We start from the raw sequence: 25952 nt of genomic DNA on the forward strand, positions 1-25952 counted from the left end.
ATTTCTGCAGAGCACACAAACAATGGAGAGTCTCCCGGCGGTGATTTAAATTCAGAATTCTTTCAGCTTCAAATCCGTGGACACTGAGCTCTCCCTAAAATAGATGAGTAATTCTAGGCCACTAAGTTATTATTCCACGCACATTCTTCCTGCGCATACCTAAATACATTTCTATGATGCTAAAAGCATTCGGAGTTAGATAGCACTCATCTTGCTATAAATTTAAATGCAACCTGACCTGTATTTCTATGAACGATAAAAATGCTACTTGGGCAATCTAGCTCGTGCAGTTAATCAAGAGAATTGTGTCTTTAAGAGTATCCTAGCAACATGTCTGCAGCTAAGGAACACCCAACTGACACTGCCCGTGGATTTAATTATGCCGCTGGACTCCGTCAAACTTTCTGGTTCATCAAAAGGATACTTAAAAGCAGAAACAGAATTAAGCTACAGCTGAAATGGCTGGGGAGGGGGAGAAAGAGGAGAACTACCTAGGTGGACAAGGCCACTGGAGCTTCTGAGCAGGCAGAATAGTGAGAGAAAATGAACAAAGTTCCAAGTCAGTGGAGGGACCAGAACCAGTGCATTAATGACTTAGGAGACTGCTAGTCCCCGGGCAGAAGTTGTACTGGGGTAATCACAGTCTTAGAAATATGTTCAAAACTTGTAACAGTGTAACAAAGTCACTGGCCTACCCAATGTACATTTTCTGGAGCCTGTGCCTTGAAGAAAATGCTTGGCACACATCAGGAATCACCAGGAGTTATTCCCACCATCATAACTACAACCTCATCTCCACTGTATTTTTTTTAACATGGCTGCATATTTGGCACAATAACAAATTCTACATAAACAAGTTTTACAAAAGACAGGTCTGTTCAAGAGGAACCGGTTTGTTTGACTTGTAGAAAGCCAGGAAGTCAATGAACGACATGTGGAGATTTGCATTGCAAACAAAATCCTACTTCATAGAAACCCAATGGAAATTGACCGTTTTATTAGTTAGCTGTGCAGAGACACCGTGACCAGAGCAACTCATAAACTAAAACATTTTAACCGGGGAGGACTTACAGTTTAGTCCTTTAATCCATTATCATCATGGTGGGAACCATGACAGTGTGCAGGCAGACTTGTTGCTGGACAAATCTACATCTGGATCCACAGGCAGCATGGAAGTGAGGCACACTGGGCATGGCTCGAGCATCTGAGACCTCAAAGTCTGTCCCCAGTGACTGCTTCCTCCAACAAGGCCACACCTCCTCCCTATGGGCCTATAAGGGCCATTGTCTTTCAAACCACAACCATAAATGGGAGAGCATCTTCCCCAGTGCTCAAGAATACACAAGAGTTCAAGTAGTTAGTTCTATTTTAGTTTTACGTAAAACTATCTCATGCATGCAGACTAATCCTTTTAAAAATTGTTAGTGTTCCTCAAGCTGTATGCACAAGTTTGTGGTTGGCTCACTAAGAACACACGCGTGCATAAGCACAGATGTGTATGTGCAAGCATACACACCATTTTCTAAACGTTCAGAAACCTAAATTTTTAAGAGACCTATTAGTTTAAATAATTGTATGTTCATACAGAATATCAACTTAAGCCACTGAAAGTCCTTCTAGAGGGAATACTATGCATTTTCAAGCCCCACCCCCTTTTCTTCTGGAAATCTGAGGATCACAGAATGTAACAGAGGAATGCTGTATGAATTGCCCAATTGTTCTGATATTGGTTGTCGTCCCCCCTCCCCCTCTCTGTCTCTGTCTCTCTCCGTCTGTCTGTCTGTCTGTCTGTCTGTCTCTCTCTCTCTCTCTCTCTTTCAAGTGTTCTGACATACTAGTCAGAAAACTGACAGTAACAGACCACAACTAGTTATAGCCATTAAAATATAATAATTTCTGGGCTGGGGAGATGGCTCAGCAGGTAAAAACATACTGATCCGAGTTTGGATCTCCAGAACCCACATAAAAGCTGAATTCGGTAAAGTAAGTGTCTGTAATCTCGGGACAACACAGGAAGCCAGGTAACAGAGAGAGAAGACTCCAGAAGAGACCAGGCCACCAGCTAAACTCAGCAAAGAAACTACCTCTCAAAGTAGAAAAGCCAGGACCATCACCCTAAGGCTATAATCATTCGTGTAACCTTATCTCCACCCATGAACATCTCTCTCTCTCTCTCTCTCTCTCTCTCTCTCTCTCTCTCTCTCTCTCTCTCTCTCTCTCTCCTCTCTCTCCTCTCCCCTCTCTCTCTCTCTCCTCCTCTCTCTCACGCATGCACACATGCACGCTTTTGAGATAGTTTCTTTCTAGGAACCATGCAGTGTAAGGTGCAGAGTCCTTGTATCTCATCTGTACCCTGGCATTACAAGCTCCAAGCACCAGATTTGAGTTTGCAAGACACTGCAGCCATCCCTGTACATAAAAGAACACCTCCTTTCCCTTTGCTTTCCCTATAAAAGTGGTTCTCAGACTCCAGCTGTATCTATCAGGATGGCCTCGAGGGCTCATTCAAACACAGATGCTTTCTGATGCTGTCTCGACACAGGACGTTTATAACGTAGCTGTCAGCAGGCATCTCTGCCTGGTTTCCCCATGCTGCAGCAGTTCTGGGGACACAGACTTGACAATTACTGCCTGGAGCATAAAGCAGATCTATTAAAATGTTGCTCAGTTTGTTCAAGAGAAAACCAGTCTCCTGTCCAGAGAACCTATGCCCTGCCTAGGATGAGGTATGCTTAGATATCTACAAAAAAACTAGGCCTGAGGCTCATGGACCTTACTGTTCTATACAACTGCCCTGGTCACAACACACCATTTCCCTGGTCAGTGCTTTTGGGGTCTATTGATTTTACATCCTTTTGGAAATTAAGTGGCATGCGGGTTTGTAGTCATTATCTGAAGGGTTCCCCCTGCCCCAAATATTACCCATAAGAAGCACATAGTTTCAGGCATCCAACACTCACTGGATATAAACTCTTGACTTCCTGTATCAGGTAAAAATCAGATATAGCAATGCCCTGTTATATAGATTGTATGAAAAAATGTACCTAGACAGAATCAATTCCTACTGCACAGGACGTAGATTTTAATCAGATCAGTTAATGGAGGCAGGCGGCTAGCTCTCTTTAGCCCTGGTATTCAGGGGATCTCCACACTGCTGCCTGGGTGGCATTCTCGGGCAGAGTCCAGCACAGAGAGTGAACATATAAATACCAAGGGCAATGGCCCGTCTGCCAGTTTGTAGACATTTTAGGGAGACAGTACCAGCTGAAGGGATCACTGTACTCTGCTGGAGAGTGCATCAAGGGAGGCAGGCAGGTAATCCCTTGGCTTCTGATTCTTCCATGAGTTTGGCAGAGGAGCAAAAATCTGTGCAAACTCGCTTCTCCTGCAGCCACAGGCTGTTCCTTCACAGAAAAGCCAGATGCCTTCTCTGGAGGGCTGCAGCCTCTGCACCAGTCGAGAAAGGTGAGAGCCATCTCACTTGAAGATGTCTAAGAACATGCCTACCTTTTCAAATGTTCATATCACCAGCCTCGGCTAATTAAAAGATATTTTGGGGGGTTGGGGATTTAGCTCAGCGGAGAGCGCTTGCCTAGGAAAACAAGGCCTGGGTTCGGTCCCCAGCTCCTAAAAAAAAAAAAAAAAGAACCAAAAAAAAAAAAAAAAAGATATTTTGGACGGCAATGAATGCTTTGTGTATGAATGTAGTGAGTACATGTGTGTTTACTGTATGCCCACATGCATGCGTGTGTGTGTGTGTGTGTGTGTGTGTGTGTGTGTGTGTGTGTAAGCCAGATGTTGACATAAGGTATCTTCCTTGATCATTCCGTCTTTTGCCAAGCCTGAGCCCATCCATTTGATTCGGTTAGTCTAGCTAGCTTGCTTGCCCCAGGGGCCCCTCTCCCCATCTCCTGAGCACGGGAGGCAGAGGCAGACAATCACTTTGTTTTATCCATATAGTCATCTCTCCAGCCCGTGTGTCTCTCTTAAGTACAGAACCGACAATACTATCCTTCTTATGGCACACTTCATTCTACTGTTTTCTTCTCCCCAAAATATACCACTTCAATGGATTCTCATAAGCATGTAAAGATATGATCAGTCCCATTTCACATACATAGAACTTGAAGACAATTTATTTGAAGAAAAGTGTAATGTGTAAGCAGTCAAGGCTAACCTATTTCCTTACCTCAAAGACAAATGTGTTTCTACCCTGTTTTGACTCACTTCTAATCTTTATTTTGTGTTATGGACAGACTGAATATATTCCCAAATGTAGAGACATATGCTAGAAAGAATTAATTTTTAAATAAGTGTTTATTCCTTGAGAATTTAATACACACATACAATATTATGACATTCACCCTTTCACCCATACACAACTCCCCTCGGATCCACCCCCTCCCAACTTTACATCTTTTAAGAAAAATCAACTCCAGTTTGTGTCACCCATGTACTCATGGATATTGGGTTGGGCCAACCACTGGATTTGAGTCAGCCTACTGGGGGGAGAGGGGGCTGCACTCTTGAAGAAAACTGACTCTCCCCAGCAGCCACCAACTGTCCAAAGTGCCTCGTCAGCGGAACCGCGCCTTCCCCATTCCTAACCTTGTCCTGAGCAGGGTAAGAGCAGAGTCCATCCTTCCCTGATTAAGGCAACCAGCACAGAGAGTGGGCATGTCACTGCATACCACGGCAATGTCTCTTCTGCCAGTTTGTAGACACTTTGGGGAAACAGTGCCAGCTGAAGGGACCACGTAGGTTTGAAGCTACCAATTTATTCTTACCAAGAGATTACCTGAAAACAAGACAAAGCAAAAGTAATCGATTTTGTAGAAGCTGTTTTTATAGAGTACTGATGCAGTGTTTTTTTTTTTTTTGTTTGCTTGCTTGCTTGGTTTTATTTCTTATGTCGTGAGAATTGAGTGCAGTATTCCACCTATGAAGTCTGGGTATACTCTGTAACACGGGTGCCATGTTTGCCTCAATTCTAAAGAGAGCAATGATTAACACAGTACCAGCTACTCAGGAAAAGGCCCTTTAAAAACTATGCTCTCCCCTTTTCTTAATTTCTTTTCCATAACAACAACAACACGGCTAACATTTGGGTAGCTGTGGCTCTGGGCATGGTCTTGGGTCTATCAACTGACTGAACGTATGTAGGCAAGCCCCACAAAACAGACTGTCTTAACAGCAGCGCTCTGCAGAGAGAAAAAGGAGAGGCAGAGGCTCCCAAGCTTAGCCAGACACATCCGCTGTGGAGAAGTGGGGTGTGAATGATTAACTCATGCAACCCAAGGCCCAGCATTGTCCAGACATTTAACCGCTGCGAGGCTCTCCCTTTGCCTCATGCCACCAAACCTGTCTTGGGAAACTCTAAAGTTCTTTTTCTACTGTTCTGTAGAAGAGCTCATAGTGACAAATAAAGGACCAGTAAGCACAGACCCAAGACAGGGTGTCTTTACTGTGGATGCCTAATGGTTGGGGGCTTATGTGTTGTGTGCCCAGTTTTGGGGTGTGTGTGTATGTGTGTGTGTGCGTGTCTGTGTCTGCTCCACTTTTTCAATTACTTATTTTAATTATCATCATCAGCTATGACAACAGCAGCTGTTTATCAAGTGCGTATAGCATGCTGGCACTTGGCAGAGCATTAACCTCTGTGTTCCCCTTACTTCTAACCACCATACGGCCCACGGAAGACCGTTAGGAACTGAGGAAGCCACAGTCCACAGGTACAAGCTGACCTAGGAGGGCAGTGCCTGCAGGGTAAGTCTCCACCCTCTCTACTCACCCCAACAAGAGGGAAGCACTTTCAACTGACTTTTTAAAAAACACACTTTAACGTAGGGGGTACGTATTGTGAAGCCGAGAAAAAGGCTTTATGGGTATTTTCTGTGGCCGAGTTAGGGTGATTTCTATCCGTCTAAAGCTGTCACACTGCTGCTTTAGTGCATGTTTCCCTTCTGGTGTCCTGAGGAGCCAGGGACTGCAGCTTGGAGTGTGGAGGAGGATGAGGAGGAGGAAACCCAGGGTCCGCCAGGAAACAGGCCTGCGTCCCCTCCAGCTTCTTCCTCCCCGTCTGCATCTCTCTTTATTACCACGTGGATCGTGCATCATTGCTGGAGCTAGTAAGGTCGGAGAGATTGATTAGGACTATAATCCTGTGAGAAGACAGCCACGCTGTCTAGTTGGTACAAATTCATGTGCTTCAAGTCAAAGTCCTGAACAAAATAAGGCGACAAATGAAGGAGCAACCTTGCAGATCCTGCTTCCATGGTCTGTCTCCCAAATATAAAGTGTCATTCAAATAAAGAATCATGGTGTGTTTTAACTTTTTATTAGTAAGAGTTCTGAGTACAAATAATTTAACTTGACATTTAGAAAAAACTGATTTGCTCTCTAAGTTCTGTACATTTTAATATCAAATTTTAATACTAAACATCATAATGCCTTTAAGCTTTTAACTTAATTTAATTTTAATAATTCTTTGTTTCACTGGGTTAAATAGACTTTCAAGTAGAAAAGGCATAAATATAATGAAAGTAGTGAATAAAAATTTTTCTGGACAAAAACATTTTAAAAACCCTTAAAATTAGAATACTATTGTAAAAAAAAAACCATATCCATGAACAAAATTAACATTACATAATGCTTTATCAAGAACTGTGTCACAAATAACATGCTTACATATATTACAATGATTTGCAATATAGTAAATGCTTATTCATAAAGTCCTCTCCTGAGAAAAATTTTAAATATTATTTAGCACTTTAAGGAGAGTTTGTTCCCCCAAAATGACAAGAACCCAATCCAGGGGGAAGACAGCAGTACAGCCGTGAATTAGGACTGACCAGGGAAGGTCTTACCAAGTAACAGCAGAAGAACCCAGACAACATGGGAACGCCTTCCCTAAGCCTTGCATGAGACGTGCACTGTGAACAAATGGACACACTGCTCAGGTCACCCACGTTCCACGCAATGTTTCTCCTTGGCTGATATATTACTGCTCCAACAGGCCAGACCAAGTCAGCAAATGCCCCTCAGCTATCCTGGACTGAGTGGAAGGACCTTGCCTTTCAACAGAAAGCTGTCGCATCTACTCAGAAAGACAGGAGCCCCACGTCTAAAAACTTCTTTGTGAAGTTGTGTCAACATCACAAACTCACGAGTATCGCACCGCTGTCTCCTGAGTTTGAGCACAAGTTCAAATATTAAAAATATGTATGAAAATTTCCAAACATAACACTCTGGAAACATAATTGAGTTGAAAATCATTGTGTTGGGCTGGCATTTCTTCTACTGCCCGTATTTGGTAGGGAATCTTTCACCTGTCACCAGAATTTAGAGTGTACAGAAGAGGAGGGGAGGGACAGCCTTGAGCTTGTGCCCAAGCCTCCTGCAGCCACAGAAAGGAAGGCCATTAAGGCAGCCATGTCTCCTGTGCTCTACCGTATCCACGCACGCGGCCAGCAAGGCAGCACTGAGTGACTCCGGGCCTGCAACTGAGGAGTATCAATTACTCCTCAGGAGTCACCGCCCAGTGCACACTCCACTAAACACCCTCAAGTCCCCAGGGATAGTTTTCCAAGAAAATGAAGTCCCAACATTACTGTCACCACCACTCAAGAGTGGCTTGGCTCTGTCACCTCAGACAAGGGCACAGCTCCTACATCCCACTGCTGTCTGCCACTGAGGTCTTTAATCCTACCGGAGACCCTCCATTTCCACTTAGCCATCAGTGGGAAAAACAGTGCTTGGGCTCACTGAGGTTGGATCAAAATGAGAGGGAAAAGAAATGAGATTTACTGAAGTAAAACTTCCCACAGTGCTAACTCAGTGAGACCTAGCCGTAACAACAGAGGAACAGTCAGCAACAACTCTCCTTAGGGTTCATTTCGAAACAAAAAAGCATTCTTACAATGCGGCTTTGAGGAACAGCACTACCTGTTTGATTATGCCATCGTTAGCCACTAAAAGTTACTCCCTACTAAGTCTACTTTACCATTGAAAGTTTAAATGTTTATAATAAATACTGTATTAAAATACTTTAATATTTACAATTGAAAAAATATATATACTCTGTGTGCTCCAGTCAGTCATCTGAGCGTAACCTCTTCAATGTCCTCGTCAATAGAGTCAACGGCTGTGACTGTTGGCTTAGTGCTCGTGTGCTTCAACCGGTGTCTATTTGGATTAAAACTTCTTCCTTCGCTGAGGAAAAGGTCTTCATCTTCACCATCAGGCTCCCGGACTCTGCTGCTTCTGTCCCCGGAGAGGAAATGAAGAGGGTCCAAGTCACCTCTGCTGGCAGCAGGGAAATGTGAGTCAATGCTCTTGGAGGGGACATTGCTGTTGGTGTTGGTGTTGGTGTTGGTGATGGTGTTGGTGTTGGTGTTGGTGATGGTGGTGGTGGTGGTGTTGGTGGTGGTGTTGGTGTTGCTGGCGCTGGTGCTGGTGCCAAACAGCTGCTCCATCAGGGTCGCCTTTTTCTCTTTCCTTGAAATGAAATCTAGACTGTCTTTACTCAGGCCCTCAGACGTGTTGCTTTGGAAATCTAAAAGGCTATTTTTTTGGCTAGGTGGATTTGACTTTCCTGATGTTTTTCCAAACGAAGGCACGTAGCTACCGAATGAGAACTCATCTGAAGGAGCTGGACTTCTGATCAGTCCTGAACTCTGGCCTTCGTCCCTGGGAGTTAAAAAACTCATGTCTGACAAATGTTGTCCATTAAATGATCTGTCTAAGGACTCCGAGAACGTGTAAGGTCTGAGGCTTCTGTCTGGAGAGTACAGCTTGGATTCGAAGTTGGGTAGCAACGGCAAAAGGGGTCGGCTGAGGCTCTGGGGATCTTGGAGTTCTTTGTTGATTTCGTTCAGTTTGGCAAGAAGCATTTCTGTCTTTAGTCTTTCCGCCTCGTCTTGGAATTTATCAATCGTTTGAGCTTGATAACTTTCCGTTTGGACACTTCCAGCTTCTGACACCAGCTTCTCTGTTCTCCCTAGCAAAGATGACTTGCCTTTCACCTTATCAATCTCTTCTCTTTCCCATTCTGCATAAAATGAAAGTTTAAAAAAAAGGAATTTTTAAAGCAATAAGTATTTTTAAATAGGAAAATTCAGCTACCATCTTCTGAAAAATGTCTTTTAATCTACATTTGACATTCTAAGAAAGGTGTAAGGGACATTGTGATATTTTGTTTCTATGCTTGACAATCTGGATTGGAAAATAATTAATACAAATTGCACTTAAGGGTCCCATGGCACACTTTGGTCTTCAGTATAGCAGTAGGAAGGTTCTCTATGGAGTACTGTCCAATTCATGATGTGCGAGGAGACACACCGAACAGTGAGTTTACACATAAATTCTTGGCTGTCCTGAGAAAGCAACCCTTACACACAGCTCGTATAGTAAGTGCATCGACTCAAATCAAGACAAAAATCTCAGTTAAATCTCAAATGAAGAACATTTATTTTTTTTTTTACTCATCAAAAATATTCATTTCAATCCAAGAGGTGGTGGGGAAATGCCTTTAATCCCAGCACTCAGGAAGCAGAGGCAGGAGGATCTCTGTGAGTTAGAGGCCAGCCTGGTCTACAGAGTAAGTTCCAGGCTACACAGAGAAACCCTATCCTGAAAAACCACCACCAGCACCAACAAATGCGTGTGTGTGTGTGTGTGTGTGTGTGTGTGTGGTGTGTGTGTGTGTGTGTGTGTGTATGGTGTGTGTGTGGTGTGTGTGTGTGTGTGTGTGGGGGTGTGTGTGTGTTTGTGTGTATCTGTCTGTATGTGGTGTGTTGTGTATGTGGTGTGTTGTGTATGTGGTGTGTGTGTGTGTGTGTGTGTGTACACATGCACACATGTATATTTCACAGACTGAAAAACATAAGCAAAAAGTACTCGAGTAAAAAACCCTAGAGAATTAAACACAATTTATAATCAATTTCTGGGGGGGAGAAAATGCTTCCAGGAACACTCTCATGTTTACCAACAAGATCACATTCTGTGTCAGAGAGCTCCTGGATGTGGGAACTGTGACGGAGACTATAAGAGAATGTCTGTGCTTGGGAGAAGCACATGCCACGTGCTCAAGGGAACGGCTGTGAGGCGCAGAATTCATTTGTAAAGGTTCAAAGGGGGCTTTGTTTTGTTTGTTGTTTTGTTGTCATTGTTTATGGCCATTCTTGGCATTTTTCCATAATTTTGAAGTCATTTTCTAGAGAATGAATTCAAATATCAAATTTTAGTACACAGCATACATTCTGATATCATTCTGATATCAGACCACCCTGTATAGAAGAGAGGGTAGGGGAGAGCCTAAGGGACCAGGCCACAGTCTTTGGTCATTTTATTCCTTTTTGTCATCGTTGTTGTTCCCTAAATGAACTGCCTATAACAATTTTCCATTCTGTGGCTTAACCCATAAAAGCATTTTGCTCGGCCTCTGGCCAACATTGATAGCATTTCCCATCCAATATGCATATTAACAACTTCAAGCAACAACTGGATCACAAATTTCTGCTCCATGCATTTCAGCTCAAAACAAACAAATTCAGAAGATTTCTCCATATGCAACTACCACAGAACTAACTGAGATAGGGAAGTTAGTCTGGGACGCCTGGTGCCCACACCTCGAGCATCCTTGATCTAAGCTGTGGGAACTGCCTCTCCAAACTTATAAGCAATGCCAGTAAAGATTTGCACACTAAAGCAAACCAAAATGACAAGAACACTCAGAGCCTTGCAGAGCGCTGACTTCTGTGTCTTCATTAGCTCCTGACTCAGTTTCAAGGCCAGTGCACGATAGGGCGCTCTCGGTTCTTTCTCAAGTCTTAGCCATCACTCGGGAAAATTTTTCCTCGTTGATTAAAAGTTGTTTCATCTAAACTCGCTAGAGTTAATTTATTCATAATTCCCAAGCCTCAGTAACAACTTGGAGTCTTCCTTTCCTTCCTTTCCTAACTCTATTCAGGTGTTCTGACTGGCCGTTTTCTACCCTCCACTGCTGCCTGGGTCTCTCCCTGTTTCCTGCAGTCACCTGAGAGCCCACCCACTGCGTCCACAAACTCTTACCACTCTCAGACTTCCCGGTCTCCTGCTTTGCAGTAGATGAACCCTGGTCGTCGCTGTACTTTCCTTCTTGTTCTAAAGTTGAGCTCAGACTCTCTGACCCATGCTCATTTCGCTCCTGGTATTCCAGGTACTGTTACGTATCCAAAATGCAAATGCGTATGGAAAAGGGAGAAACAGACTTTAAACTCAGTGGGTCATTCATCAAGCATGGTGACCAAGTTACAAATTAAACCAAATCTTCATTTAATACATTAACAAATCACAAGTTACCACGTGTAGAAAGATGCTTAAAAAGGGAAAGGTTATCTTTTAATTTAGCTAAAATTTTAAAGAGAAAACAAGATATATTAGAACCAATCAATATAATAAAAAGAAAACCAAAAATCTATGTATAACTGTGAAGAGGTAAGCTGCAAAGGTAGCTTGGGTTTGTCTATTTTTACAACAAAATCTAATTAATTCAGCTACCTAGAAATGGCTATTACCCTGCTATGCTAGCCAACTAGGATGACTGATAGTGAATTGCAGAACACAGGCACTGGCGGCCACACTGAATCTTTTAAATCTACATTTTGTCTAAAATCTCTCAATAATTAATTAGGTAGTATTTAACTCAAATAGTGTTATAAACTTACTCACTAGCCCCCTTGATGACCAGTCCTTGTCTAGGAGATGCACATGTGAGTGTATCCCAGAGGACCTGAACTGAGGAGGAAGACCCATGCTGAATGTGCGGGGGACCTACCCTAATGTCTGGGGACGAAAGGGAAAAAGAAGAGGGCTGAGCGAGGGCCTGCCTTCCTCTCTGCTTCTGGACTACACAGCTCACATCCCGCACCATGATGGAGGACATTCCCTCAAGTCAAGAGCCAGAGTGAACCTCCTCCCTCTTGGGCTGCATCTCATGAGATGTGGTCACAGGAACAAGAAGGTGACTAGCACACCTCCTCGGAGGACACAGAAGCAGCCAGAGGTGGGGCGCGTGTGCAGAACTTCTGACCACATTTGTGCAAATAGCTTTTCTGGAGTTTGACTGCAGTCACTGTGCTAAACTCACCGAAGGAAGATAATCTGACCCGTCCCATCTGTTTTCATAACAAAGGACTGTCTGTGCTGTGAAAGGAAACTCTTCCGGCTCAAAGTCTTCGGCGGTCTGTACTGCTTTTGTACACAGGTCCGTAAAGTCGCTCTGGCAGGATGCTACAATGGGGATATATATTCAATCGGCAACATTCATCCCACTGAAAGCACACTTCGTTGATGACGGATTAACTACCAATTATGTGATTTGAGGGCAACTGTACTACAGACGCTAATGAACTTTTGCAAAGTCAGTACTTTAACATTTCTGTAATTCACAGGAAATTATACTTTTGTTTTAAAAAAGGAAAACTGCACATAATACAAACAATGGAGTGAAATGATTTGCTTCTACTAGAAGGAGAAGGAGCAAGTGAAATGGCCGCAGTGAAGAGTACAATTGTGTGAGGTAGATGCTTTAATACTTGGCAATAATTACATAATTTTATGTTATCAAAATTCCAGTAGGAAGGTTTTTAACCTTTATTAAAGCTAAGTTTATTTAATGATGACATCAAAGCTGCCCACTGTGTGTTTAGCACAGAAACACTGAAGTTTTTCAAAGGCTGCGTAAACTGCATCTTTTTAATTTTACAAGTTCTATTTTTTTTAATTACTGTATATAGGTTGCCTGTGAGTCTGTTCGCCAAATATGTCTGGGTGCTCAAAGAGCCCAGAAGAGGGTATCAGGTCACCTGGAGCTGGAGTTTCAAGTCACTGTGCAGCACCTTAAGAGTGCTCTGGAAGAGCGGCAAGAACTTTTAAACCCCCAAGCCCGCTCCCTGTCCCCCTAAACATGAGTGGTCAAAGTTGAAAGCAATGTGATTCCGAGTAAATCTGATTCATAATGAAAGATCAAATACATCCCAAGGATGCTCCTCCCTTCCCCTTCACTTTAGAACCCATTCGTGCTAACAGCTCCAGTTTCAGCAATAATCCTACCATACCATGCTTTCTTGTAATTTCTTTCTCTTTCTTTGGAGAGGACTTGGGCAGGCGATTAGCGTAGATGTTTTTAATATCCAATTCTTTCTCCTTCTCCTGAAAACAAACCCAGTATAGGGAAGGAAGGTAAGCAGTTTGAAATTAAACATCCTTGTTGTGTTGACAAATATCTTCTTTATCAAACTGACATAAATTTCTTCAGGCCAGCTCCCAACTGTAACTGTCCAACTGGAAAAAGAATTACCTCCAAGGAGGAGGAAGGAAGGCAGGGGTGGGGGAGAGGAAAGCGGTAAGGAGATAAAGAAGAGGAGGCAGGAGGGAAGGGGGAAGAGGGAAGGTAGGGGATGCAAATACAGCAAGCTCTACCTCCTCCCCCAGAATGCCTAGCTATCCAGGCTTAGCCACAGAGGCAGAGGCAGAGCCTCTCTTACGGATGGATTTTGAGTTACTAATGACTGAAAGGGTGGACCACACTTTTCAGCCTAAGAGCTCTTCACAATTCGGGAGTGATGCCTTTTTCTGAGAACTTGGTGATCCAAGAGAAAACTATATAAGATAATACATACAGAATTCTGAGCAAAATTTCAGCCCATCAGACCTCTGTCAAATGCAAGCGTCATTAACACAATTAATTAATATGAATTGTGTTGCCTCTAAACAGAAGGAACTTTAAAAGCAGCCATGTGAAGAATTCTAGATCATTCAAGAGTGAGGTGCAGGTGCTCCTTCCCATGATCCTCTTCTAGAACTCTGTTATTAATTTCGTTTACATTGTTCCTATTGGCATATACAGTATTTACTTTGTTACAGCAATGACATTAGCCATGCTTTGTTTCTAAGTGACACATATTAGAATTGGTAGCTTATATAGCAGCGAATATGAAGGGTGGCCACTATGTTAAGTACTAGGTTTTCATGTGATTTCACATGGCCTGGGAAATCGTGCAGCCTAGCAGAGCGTGCTCACCTTCAGCTTGTGGTGGAGCCGCTGCAGCTCCTTTTGGAGAATTTTATTTTCATCGTGAGCCTCAAACGCTCTTTTCCTTTCAGCAAGCAGCTGCCGCTGGAAGCTGTTGGTGCTTAGCTCCAGGTTCTTCGATAGTTCCTTTGGGAAACAACAACAAAACCAAGAGTGAAACATGGGACTGCTAAGTGTCACAGGACATCTTGGTAGCGCTGATTTGACTTAAAAACAGGCTAAGTTCAGTGTTCAGGAGCCTAACGCAAACCAGGAAACGGGCTCACTAACACCTAGTAAGTGGCCTAGATTGGTGATCCTCCCTTGTCTTTCCTGATGAGGTAATCACTCCTTACACACCTGCCTGCAGCACATGCATGAGGGAGCACAAGACAGAACGGATGGAACAGGAGCTTCCAGAATAAACTGCTCGGCAGTGAATACCAAGGTGGACAACAGCAAACACAGGTGCAGAGCTGCACTGGACCGCCCTGCCCTCTTGGGAAACTTGTGCTCCTTCCCTTGGTCTCTGAACACGCCTCGTCGAGGTTATGCAGAATTCAGATTAAAATATTTAATTTTCAAATAAGTCGTTGTTTGCCTACCTTCTAGATGAAAAGAAAAAGTCTTTTAAACAAAACACAAAAAAGGGAAGTAAAAGGCAGTTATACTCTTACTACTGTGCAATCATCATTGCCAGCATCTCAGAGGTCCAGCCTGAGATCTCAGAGGTCCAGCCTGAGATCTCTATATGCTTTTTCCTCACTATCCAAAAACAAAAAACAAAAAAAACAAAACAAAAAAAAACCAAACCAAAACAAAACAAAAACCCAAAAAACCAAAGCCACAGATTTTAGTGCCAAGGTCCTTTAAAAATCACATTCCATTTTGTAACCAAATTATTAAATAAATTATTAAATTAAATAAATCAGTCAATTTATTTAACCAGATTCTGCTGTCCCAGTTTTTCTGTGCTTCCGGTTTTTCCCATAGTGAATATCCTAGAATAAGTAACTTAAAACATAAATTTATAATTTCTCCAGGGCAATGTTAAGAAATGAAGTTTCTAGGTTCTCACTGAAAGTAAGAACACTCCTGTCTTTGACAGAAAAAGGTGAATAAAAAGCTATATTGGGAGAAACAACTTATCTGTCTTATATCAATACAGAAACATATACGTTTCATATACGTATACATATATATATATATTCACAAAATTCAGTAATAAGAAACCAAACAGCTTAGTTAAAAAAATAGTAGAAGAAATATCTGAGCAGGTAATTTATCAAAGAAGACAGAGACACATGGACACCAAACAGGAGGCCCAGCATCATTATGAAGAAAATGCAAAGTCAAGGCACAATGAAGGAATATTACCTGTCAGTTACAAGGTCTGAAACTCGGAAGCCTAAGCGACCGTGGTTCACAGGGATCAACAGCTACCAGTATCTGTCACTGTGAATGGGAATGCAGGATGGGGGTTTCAGGGCAGAAGTGAGGGCTCTGGTGGCCCCAGCCAGTTGCCTTGCTCAGCAACTTCCTCAATGCCAATTAAGACATTGATGGTGAAAAGCAAAGAAAGAACAGCCCGGGTAGACACCAAGGACCTCAGAGCGATCTTAAGGAAACGATACTGCCTCTATTCCAACGGACAAACTTGGGTTAGTAACACTGACGCATCAGAGGAATGCAAAGTTACGGATGTTCTAACCTGAGTCTGGTGGTGTACAACCGTAATCTCAGCTGTGGGACAATGAATGCAAAGCCAGACTGGCTTCCATGGTAAGATTCTCTCTCAAAAAATCCAAAGTATAGCAGCAAGGACAGAGCACTAAGTTAATGTTCTATATAAAAGACCTGCAGAGGTCGGTACTATATTCATAGCAGGCTGGATCTTGTAAACAGGAGGAGGAGTATAAAGGAAATTAAGTCAACAGAAAAACAAACAAAACGGCACTGGGGACAGTGGAATAAAGAAATTGCTGTACACATGTAAATCACAAAACTGGTGTATTTAGGGCCAAGGGGTATGATATATGTAACTTGCCCTCAGAAAGCCAATCTGTGTCTCCACATGTGACACAAAAAGAACATGGGATCCTGTGGCTGCCTGCGACAAAGCAAACATTTTCAATGTTTACAACAGATGAGCTGGTCAACCATTTAGCCTGCATCGTAGCATTTGAGGTTTGCCACTCTACTTAAGCTGGAAATATTTCTACAAAGCAGGTAGCACGAAAACTGTACCCTGGATGCTTTGAGGCAAATTAGGAAGTCAAACTGCAGAGAGGAAACACAGCACAGGTAAAATGGAATAAAACATGCTCAAGTTCCAAACGGCCACTCTGTCCAGCTGGAACCCAAGTGAGACCCAGGGAAACCTACATTCCAGAGTAGAGACAAGACATTCTCGAAAATGACGACAAAGTTTACAACTTGGTCCTCACTGAAAGCAAGTCTATTTCAGTAGGAAAGAACATGAACCCCGAAGGAAAGAATGAACACTGAGCGGCCACGACCAGCTCCGAGCAATGGCAAACCTGAGAAATGCCAGGAGGCACCTCAACATGAGACCTGCTGTTTGAAGTTGTACACGTAGGAGCTTGGAACCTTTGTATACCTCGATTTCTGTGACTGTACAGACATTTCCTTGCTTGGGGTCAAGGAACCTTTTGGCCAAGTACAGCAGAAGGAACTGTATCAAACCAAACCAAACCAAATCAAACCAAACCAAACCAAACCAAACACTTTTGAATTTTGCCTCACAAAGGTCCTGAGGAACTGGCGTAACCTCACCTCACACAAGCACAGGTGCAAAGTACAGGCCAGAGCAAAGAGGAAAGGCGAGGGGAATGCATTAGGAAAGCCACAGCCAGCACTGTGGGGCAAACAGAGATCCCAGCTGTGCTCAAGACGAGCAGGGGCTTCCAGTGAGACAACTGCAGGGCCAGGGCTCAGAGGTTCACCCAGTGCCCATGGCCCTTGCCCAGTGCTCAAGACTTTCTTGTCTGTTGATCAGGACATAAACTCCATTGACCACAATTCTCATAAACTGCAGGACGTGATCAAGAAACCAACCCTGAGAATCTATGTCTAGAAGGGCCCATAGTACAAACTACAGGCAGAGACAACATAGTCAGTGAAATTACAGCCTAAAACTGTTCTCTACATCAAGGCTGAATAATAGACATCTAAGTATAAGAGACATTTAGAATTCCAATTAGATATGACCAGAAAAGAATGTCTTCAAGGCACATTATAGATAAAATGAAACAAAGTCTCTCTGCAGAAAGCCCAAATTCCACCGAAACATGTACCGTTGTATCTGAAACCCGAGAGTAAACAACTGCTTATAAGACACCATACAGAGCAAAGGTGTCCTTTAATGTAAAGAAAGTGTTTTCCAAAATAAGCACAATAAAAAAATAAAGCAATTCATAACTACTAAACTAGCATTATAGAAAATATTTTACAAGAGAAATTGATTTTAAAAATGAGAATAAGGAAGGAATCAAGCCTATTTAACTCAGCTTTGATGAATTTCTATAATAAATAAATAAAGAAGAAAGAAAAGAATGAAAAGTAAACAAAGAAGCCAATGGGAAGAAAATCCAACAAAGTTACAGGAGTAGCAAATGACTCTCAGTGTCAACACTGAACCTAAGTGATCGTTAGCTCTCCGATTAAAACCTTCGGTCTAATCCACAAGGTGACAAACAAATATAACTTCATTGGCCAAGACACGCAAAGGCTGGAAGGGGATTTGTGCAGCACACAGAAATTGTAAGCAAGCAGGGGGAGGTGGAGTGATTGCAATAAAACAGACGTCAAGCCAGAATTGGAGGCCATGAAGAGCAGCGTATCCTTAGCAAAAGGAAACACCCATCAAGAGGATACAATTGTTGTACACATACATGTACCACACATCGTTACACTCAGTTCCATAAACAAATACTACAGGTCCAGATAAAACAATGCTGATCTCATCACACCAACTCTGCCAGTAAGCATGCTATCATAACCACACAGAAAACCTTCCGAGTTAAGACGGGCCATGGGGAGCAGACTTAACAGACATCTGTGGAACACGCACGACAGCCATGAACAGACTTTCTTTTCAAGAGGTCATGGAACAGTCTCCAAAACAGATCAATTTTAAGCCATAAAATAAATTATACCAAATATATAAAAACTGAAATAATTTCTTATAAAATTAGAAGGCAATAGAAAAACCACAGAAACAAGCAAAGAAAATGTGGAAGATAAGCTGAAAGGATCGGAGGGAGGAGGTACACATGCATGCAAATATCAAAGGATAATTCTAAAACACACCTGAGAAAGCATGCACACACAGAGATTGAAAGTGATACACTGCTCAATGTCCCTCAGTCACTGTGGAAATCACGGGGATGCTCGAATCAAATGACAGTAAAAGCGCAACTTACCAGGGAGTTCTAGGGGATGTTACCGCAGTACTGACCTACATTGAAAGAACCAGAGAGGTCTCAAATAAATAATCCACTGATATACATCAAGGTATATCAAAACAAGAGCAGCCCAACCCCCAAATTAGGAGATGGGAGGAAATAATGAAGATCAGAGGGAAAAATTAACAAAACAAATACTAAAGGAACAACACTAGCCGGGTAGTCATGTTGTACACCTTTACTCCAAGCACCTGGGAGGCAGAGGCAGGTGAATTTCTGAGTTGAGGGCCAACACAGTCTACAGAGTGAGTTCCAGGGCAGCCAGAGTTAAACAAGGAAACCAAAACAGGAAGGAAGGAAGGGAGGAAGGGAGGAAGGAGGGAGAGGGATGGAGGGAGGGAGGGAGGGAACGGAACAAACAACACTAAAGAAACTAGTGAGACAAAGTTAGCTATCTGAAAAGATACATGATCCGCAATATGAAAAAACTCTTAGCCAAAGTGCATAGGAATGGGGGAGGGGAGAAGAAAGGGGTGCAGGAGGGAAAGAAGAGAGAGAAAATATAATAACCCAAATTAATAAAATTAGACATGAAAAGAGGATGTGGCAACAGATACCAATGAAATCCAAAGGATTTTACTTGATATTTGGGACACTTCTAGTAAACTGGAAGCTAGAAGGAGCAGTTCCATGCCTAGACTCATACGGTCTGCTGGAGTTGAATGAAGATGACATACACAACTGAATGGATCTAGAATGAGCAGCAAGATTGAAGCAGCAATGAAGTAGCTCCCATAAACAGAAGCCAGTATTGATGGAGTCACTGCTAAACCCTAGTGACTTTCCTGTGACAATACACCTGACAATTTAACAAAGGGAGAGTTTAACTTACAAGAGACGCCGGCTGCCCGTGTGTACTACTGCACTATTCCTAACGGTAAGACTCTGACTAAGTGCTTGTAAAGAGATAAAAATATAAATGAAATAATGTAATACATGTAATGTATATACACATATACATCATATATATACCATATATACCATATATACACATACACACATCATATATACACATACATACCATATACACACATACATAAATACCTATACCATTACATGCTTACATATATCACATAAACACATTCATACATGTCATATATACATATACATATACCACTATACACATACATGTATCACATATATACATACACATATATACACATATAAATATACCATTATGCACATACACATATCACATATACATGTACACATGTATCTTATATACACATATACACATAGCATATATACATACACATGTGCCATATGCATATATACACATACCATATAGATACATACATGCATGCCACATATATATTCATACCATATACATGCATACACATACCATTTACATACATACCCATGTACCATAGAGTATTATTTAACTGAGAAGAAAAAAGTTCTGTCATTTTCAGAAAATTCAATGGAAGTCATCCTGCTAAGCAAAATAAGCCAGACACAGGAAGACATGTATCACACACTTTCACACATGCGGAAACAGAAATCCATCGTTCTAAAAACAGAATAGTGACCACTAGGGATGGATGCAGGAGACAGAAGCTATCGTGATCCATGTCATATGCATATATGGAAATACCAAGTGAATCCCATTAACATGTGCAATGATATGTACTACCAATAATAGATGTTAACTTAATGGTGGAAATATAAAACCTATGAAGAAATGAACAAATATAAAGTACTCTGAAGGACTGAAAATGGAATACACACCATCAGTCTCTAGGTCTTAGATGAGAGGCATAATCAGCAGAAACAAAAAACAAATGCAAACTTTGAGAGAAGTGTTCAATCCAGAGACTTAGGAGGGGAAACGTAGTAAAGAGTGAAAAGAGGATCCCTTACATATCATTCCACAAGAGACTTGTATAGCCTTGAGTCTTATAAACTGCACAAGGACTGCGTAGAATAAAATAAAACTCTATGTGAACGTTGACATAAAATTCTCCGGTATTAGCATAAAGAACTAAGCAATATGTAAACTACATCAAGTAACATTATCCCTAATGTATCTAAGTAAATCTAAATGTATCACACTAATGGAACAGGAACGCACTAATCATTCCTGAGGATAAAGCAAAGGCAGGGATCCAAACACCTGCTATGATACAGTTCATTACTAAAACAAAACCTAGTACCACCTCCCTGTTCTGCATGATTCTCACTCACAGAGAAAGATCCAGAAGGATGCTTACAAGTTGTGATCTCTAGGTGGGAAGAGACAGGCTCATGGCCCAACAGCTCTGCAGCAAACTCAAAGCTGCTGCCTGCCTTCTGCTTACTCGGTCTTCTCTAGCAAAGAGGACTGTCCTCAAGCACCACTGAATATCACCAGGAGAGTCATTAGACCATCGTTTGTTTCAATGGGTCTCTTCCTGTTATCTTAACCGCTATTCAATGTGCTAGCGCTCAGTTCTGAAGAGTTCAGCCTTGTGAAGCAAGAGGCCTGACACTCACCTCACCAGCCCACCCTACAGGCTCCCTCTCGCATAGGAGGACCCAGGCAGATGGCAAGGCAATCTCAATGATTGGGAAGGTCTTCCTTACAAATGGATGAGCGGAAATCAGTCTCTATGTAATGTTCATTTGACTAGTATTGCACCAAGAACTCCCCCCACCCCAAAATGTTTCTCCTCTTCCGTGCCGCAGTCCTTTGAACAATGAAGTGATATTTTCTCTTAGTCTGATCTATGCCTTCATATTTCATTTCTTTTTAAAAATTTTATTACATTTGTACACAAAAGTGTGTGTGTGTGTGTGTGTGTGTGTGTGTGTGTGTGTGTACACATGCACCTGTGCCACAGAGCACATGTGTGCATCAGAGGACAATCTCTGGTGGTTAAGTTCTCCCTTTCCACCATATGAGTCCCTGGGATTGAACTCGGGTCATCAAAATTGGCCGCAGTCACCTTTACCTGCTCAGCCAACTCAAAGACCGGCTCTGTGTGGTTCAGCATGGTGTGTAAGACAGGCTTGCTGCTGTGCTGGTACTGCTTCTGCTGCTCGTTTTAGCTTCCTAGCTGTCCTGTTTGCTTTCTACATGGCAGCTTGGTAACATTTTGTACATGTTATTATAGGTACTCTGAGCAATAAGTCAGAGTTAACAATACCTCCTACCTCATGGGTATTGCCATACCTAAATAACCCCCACTGTTGGTACTTTAAGCAGTAATACAGTCTAAAAAACTAAAAATACATTCTTTCTAGAACCTGAACTATTCAAGCCAGAGGTCCCACAATACATACTCTCAGAGTTAATCTTTTTATAAATGAAAAGTTAATAGTTAACCTTAATCAAGTTTTATGACCCTGTTCAGAGCCAAATTTTGAGCCAAGGGGAAACTGCATTTGGATCTCACACATTATCACACTAGCCGCCCTCCACATTTCTGCACCTGTCACAGCAGCCTCCTGACTGCATCCGGTCACTCATTCTCTCCTGAGACATTCATTCCCTTCCAGGGAGCATATTCAACATCCAGTAGTGTGAGCACAAAACCAAACTAGGCTGGTTCCTGACCTTTAGAGACACGGTCAATTGAAAGTTAGCAGGGACAAGGCCTAACATGGCATGCAGAGTAACACCTAGAGACGTCTCCATGGTCACAGCAGCTTTGTCTGCACCAACCTTGGCTACAGCCACGGCTCTGCTTGTAAAGTCTTCTAACAGTCTTCAATGAAACATGATGAGACAGGGAACACCTGTCTGTACGGGGCGGCTGCATAAGCCTGTGGACCTGGCCTGGCCGTCCCAGCATGCAAAACGCATGCGCAGTGAAGTAATGAATCAAGCAGTTGTTAGGGTGCACTCCCGTCTGACAGGAGGGTATGACAGTGTACACCGCTAGCGGCTTGCAAGGAAAGACTGCTTCCTCGAGGGGACTGATTCGATGCTTAAGTATTCCACAGACTGAGGAAATCGCACTTCACTGCAAACCTCTTCAGTGTTAAAGCCCGCCCCTCTTGTTAAAGAAGTTAAAGCCTATGTTACTTCTTCAGCTCAAAAATTCTCATGTAAATATTAGCACAAAACTAAAATAATTGCCCTATAAAATCAGAAGTTACCATGGATCCTCCAAACATAACTGTTGAAGTCACTAAATATATAGGTATAATAATATTTAGTTATATATATATACATATATATGTGTGTGTGTGTGTGTGTGTGTGTGTGTGTGTGTGTGTGTGTACAAGGTATGTCCTGGTCATTTTTTTTTTTTTCTCAGATTTTTTTTTTTCTTTTTTTTCTTTTTTTTTTTTTTTTGGAGTTGGGGACCGAACCTAGGCCTTGCGCCTAGGGCAAGCGCCTACCACTGAACTAAATTCTCAACCCCTCTGGTCATTTTTTAGAATTGTTTTAGAGTAAAAAATAGCAACAACCTGAGGTTTCTTTTTCAAGCACTTCGTGTTTTCATCTCTATAATATTTAATAATAGTTATATAAAGGGATATTACATGAAGGGATATAGTTATATGAAGGGATGGCTATTGTTTTCTCCAAGGCCTAGAGTTCAATTCCCAACACTCACTGGGAATGGTTCTCGGCTACCTGTGACTCAAGCTCTGTGGGCTCCCATACCCTCCTCTGGATTCTGCAGGCACCTGCATTTACATGTCTACATAATATCTCCACTCACATATACCCAAAATTAAAAGTAAATCATTTAAAAAAAACAATTTTAATCAGAGGAATTGAAAGGTTTCCCAACTAAAAGCATTTGAGGCACATGGAAGGCTCATACATAATGACTTCAGGGCCAGTGAGAAGGCTTAGAAGACGCAGGTACTCGTAACCAAGCCTCATGACCCAGATTCAATTTCTAGGGTCTATATGGAAAAAGGAGAGAACTTTGACTTCCTCTGACTTCCACTAGCATGCCATGGTATGCAAGCCACTACATAGAGACAGAGATACATACGCACACACGCATACACACATGCTTGCACGTGCACACAAACACAAAAAATAGATGACAGACAGATAGATGATAGAGATGATAGAAAGATAGATGGTAGATAGATAGATAGATAGATAGATAGATAGATAGATAGATAGATAGATAGACAGATAGATGATTGATGGATATGATAATAAAAAATGAAGTAGGACTTAGACCCATCAGATCCCAGAGCTTAACAGCACCAACCCCATCATTTGATTCCTCAGGTGCACCAGCTGAAGCCTGGGGGTTAAGACAAGAGTCACAGACAAGAGGGCAAAACCAGAGGTAACCTGTTGACTTGATGTCCGTTATTGCCTTAATTCACTTCTCCTGTTAAAAATAGCACAGGAAGAGGCAAGGCAATGGCAGAGCTTCTGGATTTGGGGAGAAAAGCTCTAAGAGCAGATTCTGGCCGCTAGAGGGAGGCGGCAGGGAGAGAAATGGACCTACCTGGCCAGAGAGAAGGGAAGCTATGCTCAATTAGTCCTTGCTTCTAAAGACCATTTACTGAGAAGCAGTACTGTTTTAACAAGAGGCACCAGTCTACTCTAGGGAACCCCTGAAGTAAAGGGAAACTGAGTAACGGTATCTTATAGGAAAATCTACCAGATGAACAGACTACCCAGGCTTTCTTTCCCAGTGATAAATACTGAGCTCTACAATAGCAAACTGCTTCCTAAATTTCACCAGCTGCCTACAGAGACGACATCAATAGTCTCATCATGCTTTCTTAACACCATAGCTCACTCTGTGTTAATCCGATGTTAAAATTAGAGCTGAACTTTCATACTAAATGCACCCCTCACAGTTCACTGCAATTCTTATCAAAAACTTATGTACATGTGATGACAGTTTAACTTTCTGTTTGATGACTCTAGATTCCTATAATGGTCATAATCCCTGACTTTGTTTCAGGACAGACTGTTGGTGACTGCTACGATTAATCTGCTCCTACAGCCTCGTTCTGGAAGGCACCCAAAGTCTGGAGAATACCAACATAAGTTTTAGAACAATATTAAAGAACATCCACTTGTTTAAAGTGCTTTTTAAATATGCCTCTGTTTTCTAATTACTGCCAACATCTGTGTGAGGCAGAATTGTCTGCATACTTATCAATCATAATAACATATTGTAACAGTGAATGAGAAGCAGAGTGAGGACCCAGCTGTCCTCTCCTGAGTCAGGCATTAAAGAAACTTACAAATATGTAATACAAACCAATTCCACCCTGAATTATTTCAAGTTCAGAAAAATTATTATTAAAAAATGTTTATTAAAAAGGATTTATTTAGCCAGGTGGTGCTGGCGCACATCTTTAATCCCAGCAATTGGGAGGTAGAGACAGAGGAAGGCAGATCTCTGAGTTTGAGGCCAGTATGATCTACAGAAGAATGAGATCCAGGACAGTCAGGGCTACACAGAGAAACCCTGCCTCAGAAAACAAAACACTAACACAAAGGTTAATTTTTATTTTCTGGGTCTAAGTGCTTGCCTGTAGATAGGCGTGTAGGTTTCCTATGTACCTGGTGCCCCTGGAGGCCAGAACAGGACACTCCAACTGGTGGCTGTGAGCTGTCATGTGGGTGCTGGGAACTGAAACGGGGTCCTCTGCTCGAGAGGACATTCTCTTAACCACTCGGCTAGCACTTACACTGAAAACATTTGATAATGTAACGGAAGCACTTTTATCATCACTTAAATAAGTTAAGAAACACTTTAACTGTTAAGTTGTGGTTCCTAATGTGGCTAACATCAGTAGAAGAACCCACAGACAGAAGCTTGGTTGGAGAAGCATTGCCGGTAACCTTTAAAGGTTTGAGACTGCTGCTTCCTAAAACTAAAGCATGTTTTTGTGCTTTCAAATCAGGTTTAAGAATTAAAATTTGTATTATTATATTAAGGAACATAAAATAGGATGCTATTTTAAGATGACTATTCAATAAAGTGCTAAGACCTACTGCTATACAGTATAGTGACTAAAGAAAACAACAAAGAACTGTGACGCAGGGGGATGACCACAGCCACCACAGTGCAGAGGGGTGACCACAGCCACCTCGGTGCAGAGGGAGGACCACAGCCACCTCGGTGCAGAGGGAGGACCACAGCCACCTCGGTGCAGAGGGAGGACCACAGCCACCTCGGTGCAGAGGGAGGACCACAGCCACCTCGGTGCAGAGGGAGGACCACAGCCACCTCGGTGCAGAGGGAGGACCACAGCCACCTCGGTGCAGAGGGAGGACCACAGCCACCTCGGTGCAGAGGGAGGACCACAGCCACCTCGGTGCAGAGGGAGGACCACAGCCACCACGGTGCAGAGGGAGGACCACAGCCACCACGGTGCAGAGGGAGGACCACAGCCACCACGGTGCAGAGGGAGGACCACAGCCACCTCGGTGCAGAGGGAGGACCACAGCCACCTCGGTGCAGAGGGAGGACCACAGCCACCTCGGTGCA

At 42.5% G+C, this 25952-nt stretch overlaps 1 protein-coding gene across 2 annotated transcripts in view; it reads right to left on the reverse strand.

Moving 5' to 3' along the window:
• Positions 1 to 4298: 4298 nt before the first annotated feature.
• The window catches only part of Lca5 (lebercilin LCA5), a 34663-nt gene continuing 13009 nt past the window's right edge, over positions 4299 to 25952 (reverse strand). The window contains exons 3-7 of one of the 2 annotated variants that reach the window (XM_032909983.1): positions 14063 to 14200; positions 13098 to 13191; positions 12128 to 12270; positions 11071 to 11200; positions 4299 to 4798 (exon numbers count right to left, since the gene is read on the reverse strand). In XM_032909983.1, coding sequence (XP_032765874.1) covers positions 4770 to 4798; positions 11071 to 11200; positions 12128 to 12270; positions 13098 to 13191; positions 14063 to 14200 — 534 coding nt within the window. In that variant the 3' untranslated portion in view covers positions 4299 to 4769. Of the gene's footprint in view, positions 4799 to 6962; positions 9050 to 11070; positions 11201 to 12127; positions 12271 to 13097; positions 13192 to 14062; positions 14201 to 25952 lie in introns of those variants that run through there. The other variant, XM_032909982.1, reaches the window with a different exon arrangement.

Source organism: Rattus rattus, chromosome 8, assembly GCF_011064425.1.
Source record: "Rattus rattus isolate New Zealand chromosome 8, Rrattus_CSIRO_v1, whole genome shotgun sequence".
Classification (NCBI taxonomy): Eukaryota; Metazoa; Chordata; class Mammalia; order Rodentia; family Muridae; genus Rattus; species Rattus rattus.